This window comes from Mytilus edulis, chromosome 12 (genome assembly GCF_963676685.1).
Source record: "Mytilus edulis chromosome 12, xbMytEdul2.2, whole genome shotgun sequence".
Lineage (NCBI taxonomy): Eukaryota > Metazoa > Mollusca > Bivalvia > Mytilida > Mytilidae > Mytilus > Mytilus edulis.
In genome coordinates, this window is record NC_092355.1 from 46,478,228 (window position 1) to 46,491,360 (window position 13,133).

Below are 13,133 nucleotides of genomic sequence, written 5' to 3' on the forward strand. Positions count from 1 at the left end.
AAATATATATTGTTATAGTGTATGTTAACTATACTCTTTGAGGAAATTTTATTTTAAAACTCCTAGTATATATAGTCAGATCTGTACATATAGCACCCAGTACAATTACAAATATTTTTATTTCGTCATAAAATAGTTTTGATTTTTAACCAATATCAATTTAAATATCTGTAGTGATATTTCAAAAATTATTAAATTTTTCATTTTCTGTGATAAGACGGCGTATGATATATTATGGTTTAATCTCAGTGTATTAAGAATGTCAGTTTAATTTTAAAGTTTAGAAATGGACAATAAGTTGGTTTTCGTGTAATTGATGACATCGGTAGAAACTGATAACTTGGAAAACTTTCAATTTACAAGGATTAATATTCCTAAATCCTTGTTTTGTATGATAAAGCTTAGTGCAAAACTTAAACGAACGTATTTGTCGTACAGTGTTAGTGTCAATGGTCTACACTTCAGATTGAGAACTGGAAAATGCTTTTGCATTTAAGGATATATATTGCTATTAGTCTCATTTCTGTTTCAAACCAAGCTTACCTAGGAGGAAGCATTAGTTGGTTAAAGTGGCCACATGTTAACAAGGTAGTATTTTTTTTTCTGATTTTTACTTCTGTTAAATTGGGTTTTGCAAAAAAAACCGGTGATTATATTTTATACACGTATGAACAAAATGCACTAACACCGATTGTCTGCAGGAATTCTAAAGTCACTGTTTAACGTAACTACTGACCTGCTTTTACATTATTTTCTTAAAATTATACAATTACCAATGAGGACCAAGAGTACGTAATGCAAGAATATATAAATTGCGTTTTTTAATTGTACATATGACTAACTTAATTTGTTGAAGTTATTTATTTGTGAAATATAAGAATTTAAACTTTCATAAAACAAATTAAGGGGATCAAATTTAAAATTTTCAAAGCAAAGATATTTTTCAGATGATCTGGTCTCTTAAAAAGCAATGCCTGAAAAATAAACTCTCTGTCAATTTGTCTCTGGTGGAGACTTGTCTCATTGGCAAATTTACCATACATGTATCTTTTTATTTTCATAGGCTAGGGTAATTCAAGAAGGTCAAAATTTGCTTCGATAGAGTGCCAGTTTTATATGTATGTATTACATGTACATGTATATGATACGAAAACACAATGTTAATTTACATCGAATGATTGAAGGATTATACCCCACTATCAGTTTTAACTGAAGAAGAAGAAGCTATAGACTTCATGGAGACAACAATCGATTTAAGACAGGGAAATTGTCAATTCTAGTAAATTAAGATCGGAGTCCCGAACGCACCTTGCCGATTGGACGTCACGTAAAATGACAAATATCTTTAAAATAATTCATTTTATTTCATATCAATCTCGTATCGTGTCGTCAAAATCGTAGCCTCATACATATTTTTTTAAGGTTTTTAGCTGATTCCAATGTGCAAAAGGTGACAATTTTGATATATCTTTTTTTTAGGTCCGATTTACTTATCGGTTAACATGGGAAAAGGGCACAGGCCCATGTGGCCAAAACTGTTCTTCTAGTAACTTGTATATAAAAGGAACCGTTCCGCCATCATTATCATCAATGCAATGGAAATGCATCTCCGGTTGTAATCCAGCAATGACTTTATCAGATATTAACACCATTTTAACATCATTTAGTGAACAGTCAGCAGACTGGGAACAAGGCGAAAATAATTTTTTTCACATTAATCCTGGAACAAACAGATATACTGTTCGGTATGTTTAAAATTTTTTAATTTGTGTTCAATTTTATTTGAACTAATTCCGTTACTTCATATTAACAGGTGTAATACCACCATTGATTTTCCCATAATAGTTGAAGTTTGTTCAATTTGCACTTTTCAAAATGTCACACTATTTTTTCCTGTGAACAAGCTGGTAACCATATTTTCCAAATTCTTCTTCTGGAACACCAAATGAAAAAAGCTTTGAAACACAAAAATAGTTGTCTATGATACAGATGTGGTATGATTGCAAATGAGACAACTTTCCACAAGAGACCAAATGACACAGCTATGATTTACGGTGCAATGAGCAAAGCCTATACTGCATAGCAAGTCATTAAACGGACCGAAATCCCAAATGTAAAACAACTCAAGCACAAGAGAAAACTAACAGCCTTTTCAATGTAAAAAAATATAACGAAAAGAAAGATTTAATACAGCAAGAAATGACATCCACTGAATTACAGGCTCCGCTATTGGGTAATGGCTTATTTATTTGATATACTTTGTCAACACATTATTTATACGAGTAACACGATGGATGTGACATATATAGCAGGATCTGCTCTCCCTCCGGGGCACACGAGATCACACCCGGTTTGTAGGGGTCGTTCTTCTTGCAGGGTCGAGTTCAATATCGTAACAGCTACGTAGCGGCTACGTACGGCTACGTAGCGGCTAACAATATTTATGTTACAACTAGGTTCAGTCCAATATCGTAGCAGCTACGTAGCGGCTATGTAGCTGCTATCAAAATCTAAGTAATAACTAGTCTATAGCTACACGTTCAATAGTCAATATCTACGAAGCTCTACGTAGCTGCTACGATATTGAACTTATTTGGTCGCTTTTAATGTTTTAAGCCATCGCATTATTAGTTTGTGTTTCTACATCTATGACCTTTTTTACGTTGAAATTAGAATTTACACATATTTTACCATTTATAAGTGTAACACAAAGTTTTTTCAAGTCGATAAGTGGACTAGAAAGTTTTTATCACTGTAGATAGTCCATATTTGTGAAGATGTTTTTCAAAAACAAACGACTATCACAATGAAGACAACAATGCCGATTATAATGATGAAGATGAAGATGATGATGATGATGATGATGATGATGCACCTAGGAAACTAAACAAATAGTTTTAAACACTCACATATACACAGTAGGAGCAATAATCAACAATTCTCATACTTTTCTGGTATAGGCTAGACGGTATTCCATGGGCAGTGCCAGCATCTGGTCCCGGAAGACTTGTTACAACAATAGATTTGAGGATACGGAATGATAGTACTTTACCAAACGCTAGTCCTGTGGCAGCAGTTCAACCTACAGTAGGGTAAGCATATTACTTACAAGTTACAACAATTTTAAAATCAACCTACAGTAGGGTAAACATATTACTTACAACACACTTAAAATCAACCTACAGTAGGGTAAACATATTACTTACAACACACTTAAAATCAACCTACAGTAGGGTAAACATATTACTTACAACACACTTAAAATCAACCTACAGTAGGGTAAACATATTACTTACAATACACTTAAAATCAACCTACAGTAGGGTAAACATATTACTTACAATACACTTAAAATCAACCTACAGTAGGGTAAACATATTACTTACAACACACTTAAAATCCACCTACAGTAGGGTAAGCATATTACTTACAACACACTTAAAATCAATCTACAGTAGGGTAAACATATTTCTTACAACACACTTAAAATCAACCTACAGTACGGTAAACGTAATTACTTACAACACACTTAAAATAAAATAATGGGGAGTTGTCTATCTTAGTCAGTTAAGTAATAAAGTGCAAACTCTATTTGTCTACTCTAAATGTGTAGTTAAATGAAAGCTTACTATCACTTAAAAATTGCTGAAACACGACTTTATTATTATATTGGCCTTGTAAAACTGAAAAAAATATATTGCGCAAGCCAGTATAAAAATTAATGCATAACAAAATGCAATAAACCTCAGTGTACAAAAGTACAAAATTGAAACAATTATAAAAGCCTATGAATAAAAAACCCTAAACCGCCAACATTGTCCATCCCCTTAACAAATTCGGTATGTCCATATTGTAACAATTTGATTCAACAAATGTGATAAATAGGAGTAGTTGCAGATTTTCTTTTATAATCATACAATGAATGCTATTAGAAAATAGGAATGAAGCACTATGATCATGATAACTTCATAACCTCAGAAAATTTTATACTAAAAATAAAATTAACATATTATTACATAACTTGAATTGTTATAGAATTCCGTTCGGATGTCCGACAACAATAACATTACCAGTAGAAGATCCTGATGGTGATAATCTACAAGCAAGAGAAGCTTATCCAGATGAATGTGGAGGAGCCTGTACTTCACTTCCAAACTTCATATTAAAACCAGTATGTATAGGTTAATGTAATCTATATCGAGTTACGGATGGCGCAATCAAAGGGCAAAATAATCACAATTTTTTAGTCGACCACTCACATTAAAACTAAATTTGTTAGAATCCTTATGCAATTTAGGATACTTTTTTCATTGTTAAAACCTTGCGAGGTAAAGTACTGTTAATGCATTATTATGAGGTTTAAGTACTGTTAATGCATTATTATGAGGTAAAGTACTGTTTATGCATTATGAGGTTAAATACTGTTAATGCATCATGAGATAAAGTACTGTTTATGCATTATGAGGTAAAGTACTGTTAATACATCATGAGGTAAAGTACTGTTAATGCATTATGAGGTAAAATACTGTTAATGCATCATGAGGTAAAGTACTGTTAATGCATTATGAGGTAAAGTACTGTTAATGCATTATGAGGTAAAGTACTGTTAATGCATTATGAGATAAAGTACTGTTAATGCATTATTATGAGATAAAGTACTGTTAATGCATCATGAATTAAGTTTGTATGTATGAATGTACTATAATTCGGTTTTGAGTATCTGGATTTAGTGTACAAACAATTTTTTGTCGGAGAATAATTCATTGATGTTGTACTAGAAGGACGATTTTACCTTAACTATAGTTACTTTCGAATACGCGACACAATGGCTGTAGTAATTGCGTAAGGAATTTGAAACCACTTATTAAATAATGGAGAAATTAAGAAAGGTACGTTATAAGTAAGACCAGTGAGATGATGTCACATTAAGGTATACAACATTCATGCAAAAAACAGCTTTTTTTTTATATTCGGACATTTAACTTATAAACTGAAGTCATCAGCTTTGTAGCTTCGTACTCAGCCTGTTTTATCAGATAGAGGACTTAGAAAATTAATTAAGAGTTTTAGAATTTCGATTTTGATTATCGAATTTCGATTTTGAATAACACATGAAACACCCACCACAGACTTTAGGGAAAGTAATATTAACATTAAGACCAACACACTAACCAACAATAGAATACGGAATTTCCTGACTAAACTCAAATGTCTTCACTTCCGAATAAATACAAATGTGGAGTTAGCAGCAGGTTCGTTATTCTATATCCAATATCCAACCAGCTGCTAGCAATACTGTTCGATAATAAAATTTAGTTGCAAATCTGTGCCAAATCATAGAATTTTTTTTGATAACATTCAAAGAATGAATTTTAGAGTTAAGAGGTGTGAAAAGATACGAAGGAAATCGTTTAAAGTCCCCTTTCAACTCTCGTAAATTCTCGTTGTCCTCAAAAATAAAACCATATGTAAGTTGCATATTTGTCTTTGTGTAATATATATTTCTAACATGTAATTTTATATATTATATTTAATCGGTCCCAGGTAGAATTTTAACCCTGTATGCTAACATTGCCTATGTGAAATTTTAAAATTTTGTGTATATACATTGAACGACTAATATATGTGACGTATAAATTTTGTGACGTCAGACACGCGAATCAATTAATGTCTTTGTAGATAAATGTTTTTGTGTTCTGTTAAATTATTCCTTTTAAAATTGTTACACGATGATGATTGCTGTACCCATATTATTATGTCTGTTAAGTTCACGCATCATTGTAAATAGAAATGAGACTGTCATCAAAGTGATAGGGTTAGCGCTATAAAACCAGGTTCAACCCACCATTTTCTACATTTCAAAATGCCTGTACTAAGTCAGGAATATAACAGGTCTTGTCCATTCGTTTTTGATGTGTTTTGTTATTTGATTTTGCCATGTGATTATGGACTTTCCGAATAGATTTTCCTCTAAGTTCAGTATTTTAGTGATTTTACTTTTCACTAGATATTTCTTCTTTCAAAAATATACTTATATTGATATTTCAAACTGTTTCTATCGGTTTTTGTTTTCGATTTAAGAAATACTAAATACAAAAGTACAGTGTTGATGTCGTTTTATTGATAAATGTTACATAAAAACAAATATGCAACTTACATAATCATTGATAAGGGTTGAAGACAACTTGAAGGGGTCATAAAACGATTTCCTTCGTAAATAGAGCAGCAAGTTGGATATCGAACATTGAATATTGAACTAAGAACACATTTTTGACATTAACAAATAGTACATCAATTTTGTAAATAAACCCCCCAAAAATCACATCTTTCAAACAAAATTTGATTTTAAAACAAGATAATTGTAAAAAAAGAAAATGTGGTATGATTGGCCAATTATTCAGTTTTTTCCTTTTAATATAACTAAGTTTGTGAGTTGCGAAGAACGTTTAGCATAAAGCAATTTTAGAATTTTTCGAAAAACTAAGTATTTTCTTAACACAGGCATAGATTACCTAGGCCGTATTTGGCACAACTTTTTGCAATTTAGATTCTCATTGCTCTTCAACTTTTTTGGCTTTTGTTTGGCTTTATAAATATTTTGATATGAGCGTCACTGATGAGTCTTACGTAGACGAAACGCGCGTCTGGCGTACTAAATTATACTCCTGGTACCTTTGATAACGATTTACACCACTGGGTCGATGCCACTGCTGGTTGACGTTTCGTTCCCGAGTGTATCACCAGCCCAGTAGTTAACATTTCGGTGTTGACATGAATATCAATAATGTGGTCATTTTCATAAATTTCCTGTTAACAAATCTTTGAATTTTTACTAAGGATTTTTTTTAACACAGGTAGAGATGGCATGTGCTAAAAGGTGGAGTGGAGTATTGGAGTGGAGTGTTGGAGTGTTAGAGTGGAGTCGTGGAGTGAAATATACTTAACATATCAAAAAATCAATATCAAATAAAAAAACATTTATAATTGGTTCTTTTTTAATTGCAGCAGACAATGATGTTATATTTTTTTAATTTGACATGTTTGATTAATCATCAAAGTTGGGTAGCAATTGAAATTTTGAAAGTGCAATTTTTTCCATAATTTTAAACAAAACAATAAATTTTACAGTAGCTATAGCATTGTAAAATTATAAAGAAGCCAAAAACAACAATAAGATATAATTGAGGCCCACTTGAAGGGTTTGTAGGACTATAAGAGCCATCTTGCACGTAAAACCCCCATTGGCATTTTGAAAAGTTGGCAGGTATGTTTACAAATTGTGGTAGGTTAAGTCCCTAGTTAAAAAATTATTCCAAGCAAAATATGTTAGAATTTAACAAAGCCTAAAAAATCTTCTTGTGATAAAATAAAATATAATTATCAATATTTGTTTTGTCAATTGACAATGATATAATAAAATTAAATTGTCAATCAACATTTTTACTTTGATTTTATCTATGATTGCACTATTTAAAATAGTCTGTTTCTTCCAATTAAAAATAGATGAGGAAATTATATCTAGCCACCATCTCCTGCCCATAGAACCCATAAAACTGTCATTACTATAATCTCAGAACTAAATAACTTTGATAGATGAAAAATGTTGTTGTTATTAATTAATTTGATAAAATAAACAGATGTTAAATCAGTACACACCACACTTTATATGTTCTGCATATTATGACAACAAAACAGATATAAGTATATCAACAAATTTTATTGTAAAATAAAGACTTTATCTATTGTCCAAAACATTTAATGTTGAATTCCGAGCGATTCTAGTAAAAGGAAATGCTCATGTGATAAACTTTGCTTTATGTCATTATGGATTAAAATTCAAACTGAGGATTCTTTTTTCTTGCACAGTCACCATTTAAATAAAAATATGTGTTTTGTAGAGAAACAGATTGTTTCAAGATTTTAGATCTTTGACTTAAACATACATTCTATGATCATTTCTTTTTTTACACAAGACCATTTGGAACATTTCTATGTTTATCTGACAATGATTGTCCACAGCCGAATCATTTTCTTTTATTATTACAGCTATGATGGTAAGATGGAATGGTTGTTTTAAATCATGTCTTTGAACTACAGTGTCTTAATTTTCTTTAAAGTTATTTACACCAGAATGTTGTTAAATAAGGAAAAAATGCTGGAAGACCCACTCCTAAATTATAGAAATCTATCATTTAACATTTATCTTTTTTTTTAATATTGTTTGGAGATATAACAGTAAAATAAATTACACGATAAACAACATTGCCCCACCTTTTTTTTCCATCAAGGCTGTAATAAAATGCTACCAAAAACTTAAACATTGTCCGACTTTGATGACTAATTAAATATGTCAAGTGAAATGATATAACATTATTGTGTGCTGCAATAAAACAATTATATATGATTTTTGATTTTCTATTGTTTTTTGAATATGTTAAGTTTATTTCACCACTCCAACACTCCACCACTCCATCACTCCACCACTCCACTCCACTCCACTCCACCTTTTAGCACATGTCGGCATAGATTACATTAGCCGCTCTTCAACTTTTACTTGTTTGGCTTTATAAATATTATAAATATAATAATATAATATGATATGAGCGTCACTGATGAGTCTTATGTAGACGAAACGTGCGTCTGGCGTACTAAATTATGAACCTGGTACCTTTGATATCTATTGAATACATCATATTAATCGAAGACGTAATATGAATGATTTAAACCAATTTATAATCCTGGTACCTTTAATAACTATTTTCACCACTTGGTCGATACCAATGCTAGTGAACGTTTCGTCCACGAGGGTATCACAAGTCCAGTAGTCATCACTTTGGTGTTCACATGAATATCAATTATATGGTCATCTTTATAAAATTCCTGTAACAAAACTTTGAATTTTGCGAAAAATTAAGGATTTTCTTATCGATCCAGGAATAGATTACCTCAGCCGTATTTGGCACACCTTTTTTGGAATTTTGGGTCCTCAATGCTCTGAAACTTTGTACTTGTTTAGTTTTACAAGTGTTTTGAACTGAGCAACACTGATGAGTCTTATGTTGACGAAACGCGCGTCTGGCGTACTAAATTATAATCCAGGTACCTTTGATAACTATTTGATATAATACGACTGTACATGAACAGCATAACGGAATAATATAAAAACATCCTTTAATAACGCTATACATGTATTACCAACCTGGCTGCTATATTTATTATAGACTCTAGGACAACTCATCATCGATGCAACTACAATGAATGGATACAAAGCTGGCGAATCATACCGTGTAACGCTCATGATAGAAGATTATCCAACCTATACAATAAAAATCGGAAATGACACTGTAACCCCACGCCACAGTATCAGTAAAATACCTCTGCAGGTTTGTGGACTAATATTGTATTACTGTTTCAGAAATATTGACAGAATCACCTAACCACTCTTTATTTTCGAATGTGATTAGCACTGTTTATGCTGTCTAAATCTATGTAATTTTCTCTGGGTCACATAGGCGCACCCTATTGAATTTTAAGAAACAATGACCGAAAAATCGTAACTTTTTTCTTATTTTGGCGTTTTTGCTGCCCTACCACCCAAGCCTCACCCATTTTCTGAAATTAATGGTTTTGAAGTTTAGCCAAACAAACTTCAAACCTACGTGAATACTTTAACACGAATCGTAGCTTTCCTAAACAGAATTTGAAAAATGAGAAAATAGGGGGGGGGGGGGGGGGAAACATAAATATAAAGATCAATTCGTTAAGGGGTGAACTGAACATTTTTTGTCATGTTAACTTATTTGTAGATCTTACTTTATATATACGATATATACTTGAGCATAGTACAACGTGGGCTTTGGAATAAACTAAAGCAAGGATATTTACCATATCTAATTCATATGTCCTCGAAATGATACGATTCACCTTGATAAAAGTATTCGAAGTGATATTTTTGTTTTGATAAAAGTTTTAAGCTTTCTTTCTCCGACAATCTTACGACGACTGTTTCATAACTGTATAACTATTTTTCTAGTTTACCGTGAAAGTGATTGATAATCCGAGTAGTTGCGACGATACAGACATGACATTTGCACATCCCACGCGTGATGATGGACATCGTATATCCTATCCGGGTTTCCAAAAAAATGGAAAATTCAGAAATGGTGTTTACGTGGAAAGTAAACTATCAAAGTAAGTTTCAGTTATAAAAATCAAAATATAATTAATATTTGGCTGATTTTTACTATGATGTATTTATAGAAACCGAACAAACAAAATCAGCATATCAAAAATCGAAAGTAGCCAATCCAACTGGACCACAACAACCAAATGAAATCCGAGGAAATCACATTCACTATAAACGAATTGAGACACTAGGCAGGTTCTCTTACATGCTGTTTATGTATTAGTATAGGGAATGGAAACAAGGAATATTTCATAGAGACAACAATTCGACCAAAGTAGACATCAGCCCAAAGCCAGCATTGGTCTTCAACGCTTTCAAAATATAAAAACTAAAATACAAAAATCCGCACACATACTGTAGGTGGGATTCATCTAGTCCGTAATTTTTACTAGTGGACGCCACACTTATCTCAGAAAACATACCAATGAACCAGAAAATATAAAACCCATCAAGACGTACAAAAGGTAGAGGTTCGGATTAACCATTTATTCTAAATCAAATGTCACGATAAGGAATATAGTCGGTAAACTGTTCATACCAGACGACTTTTATAGAATTGCAGATTGGCTTTATATGAAATTTTGTTATTTATTTTAGTTATTTTTTTACATATAGCTCTTAAACGATTTTCGGTACTTATACATCTTCGGAATTCAAATGTTTTGCTTTGAGCGTTCCTGATGAAGGTAAATCCAGAAAAGCGCTTCGGAGGCAAGAAATTGTTAAAGGTGTTGTTTTCAATTTTTACCACCGTTAAAACATCTCTGACACATAAACCCCTCATACATAATTAGTCTGTAAGTGATAAGCTGCAATTTGTAATGTCTACATCGAGGAAAAGAGGATATACTTGGTTGAAAATATTGCTGATTATCTGTGGCACAAATAAACGTTTAATATTCAACCAAGTCATGATGGCGTCTCAAATTCTTCAAACGATAAGGTATGGAGCAGAAACAACTGTTTCAAATAGTGTTTGTATCGTAACAGCTCCTTTTATTTAAGTTGTTCGCCATAATGAATCGGATAGATTTTAAATGAAAAGTTCCATTGATGGACGTCTTAATGAATAATTTTTTCTATCCGGTCCATCAATTCTAACACGATGATGACTACTGTACCCATGTTTTGACTATTTTACTTATTGTGTTTGTTAAGTTAACGCATCGTTGTATATATAACGGAATTTGATGAGACTGTCATCTAACATTGTCTAAGTGAGAGAGTTAGCGCTATAAAACCAGGTTTAATCCACCATGTTCAACATTTGAAAATGCCTATACCAAGTCAGGAATATGACAGTTCTTGTCCATTCGTTTTTGATGTGTTTTGTTATTTGATTTTGCCATGTGATTATTGACTTTCCGAATGTGCTAGTGACCTAATACAGTATATATGGGGTCATTAAATTCCATATGGGGTAAAGCTCGAATCCTCAAATGGAATTTTACTGACCCCATATATACTATTTTACGTAACTAACACTATGTAACGAATTTTTCTTACCGACTATCTTAACGTGTGAAATTGAAACCAGTGACCTATCAAATAAACTCATCATGGATACCAGGACTAAATTTTGTAAAAACGCCATACGCGAGTTCCGTCTAAAAACACTCATCAGTGACGCTCGAATCCAAAAAAGTTTAAAATGCCAAATAAAGTACGAAGTTGAAGAGCATTGAGGACCAAAATTCCTAAAAATGTTGCCAAATACAGCTTAGGTAATCTATGCCTGAGGTAGAAAAGCCTTAGTATTTAAAAAAACACATTTTTTTGTAAACAGTTAATTTATAAATATAACCATATCAATGATAATTCATGTCAGCACAAAAGTGCTGACTACTGGGCTGGTGATACCCTCGGGGAAATAAATCTCCACCAGCAGTGTCATCGACCCAATGGTAGTAAATAAACTCATCATAGATACCAGGACTAAATTTTGTAAATACGCCATACGCGCGTTTCGTCTAAAAAAAAGACTCAGTAGTGACGTGAGCAAGTCTTTAAAACTGTTAGCATTAAGAAACTAGCTACTTCCATTGATCCTACAAAAAAGAAGCCAACACTAACAACTTGTTAGCTTTAAATGTGTTTTACGAATTTATTTTTATCTTAATCATCATTTCTTCGTCTGTTGAAACCTTTCAGATTTTTTCTCAGTACCGTTTTGATTTGATAAAAGGAATTAACACCACTACTAACCGTGTATGAAATAAGCCCCATCTTCCATCTTACCTAATATGGAATAGAAAGGAACGTAACTCCACTACTAACCGTGTATGAAATAAGCACCGTCTTCCTACTAACCTTATATGAAATATACACGGTCTCCACGATGACGCTTTTAACCAATCATATTCCTAGAAATGTATAGGAGGTTAGATAAGTATACCTACTAAAATATGCCGTGTCCATATTAACCGGTTATAGTCACTGTCTTCTGTAACATACATTTTTTCAAGGCATAGAGTTTAAAAACGCGTTCTGTATGGTTTAGTTTGTGTAATTACTCGAAATGTCTTTTTCTGTTATATCTAAAATTGGTTCACAATGTGACATACTTATGTCAAATTGAAGTTACTTTTGAAAATCAGAAATGTTATTCATTGATGGCCCACACCCCATGAATCCCATGATTTATGGTTAAATACTATTATCCATTACATTTGATTTATTTTACCCCTGTGAAGGCCAAACATTATGCAATCCAAAAAATGAACAAGTTATTTCTTGTACTTTTTTTAATTTCATGACAACTAAAGGCATTTCTTAAATCTTCAATTGGGATTATATCGGTCGTGTTTTTTTTGTCAAAACATACTGAAGTTATGAATGATGTTCGAAACATTGTTGACAATGTCACTTTTCAGAAGTGGTATTCTTTTGACTTTCGTGTAGGTTCGGAAGATACCAGAGAAGAGTCAAACTCATAAATCGAAAATAA

At 32.2% G+C, this 13,133-nt stretch overlaps 1 protein-coding gene across 1 annotated transcript in view; it reads left to right on the forward strand.

Moving 5' to 3' along the window:
- Positions 1–1,512: 1,512 nt before the first annotated feature.
- Positions 1,513–13,133, forward strand: part of LOC139498606 (uncharacterized) — a 40,606-nt gene continuing 28,985 nt past the window's right edge. Inside the window, exons 1-5 of the mRNA XM_071287070.1 lie at positions 1,513–1,745; positions 2,961–3,092; positions 4,036–4,171; positions 9,222–9,383; positions 10,034–10,191. Of these exons, the coding sequence (XP_071143171.1) occupies positions 1,591–1,745; positions 2,961–3,092; positions 4,036–4,171; positions 9,222–9,383; positions 10,034–10,191 (743 nt within the window). The 5' untranslated portion in view covers positions 1,513–1,590. The remainder of the gene's footprint in view (positions 1,746–2,960; positions 3,093–4,035; positions 4,172–9,221; positions 9,384–10,033; positions 10,192–13,133) is intronic.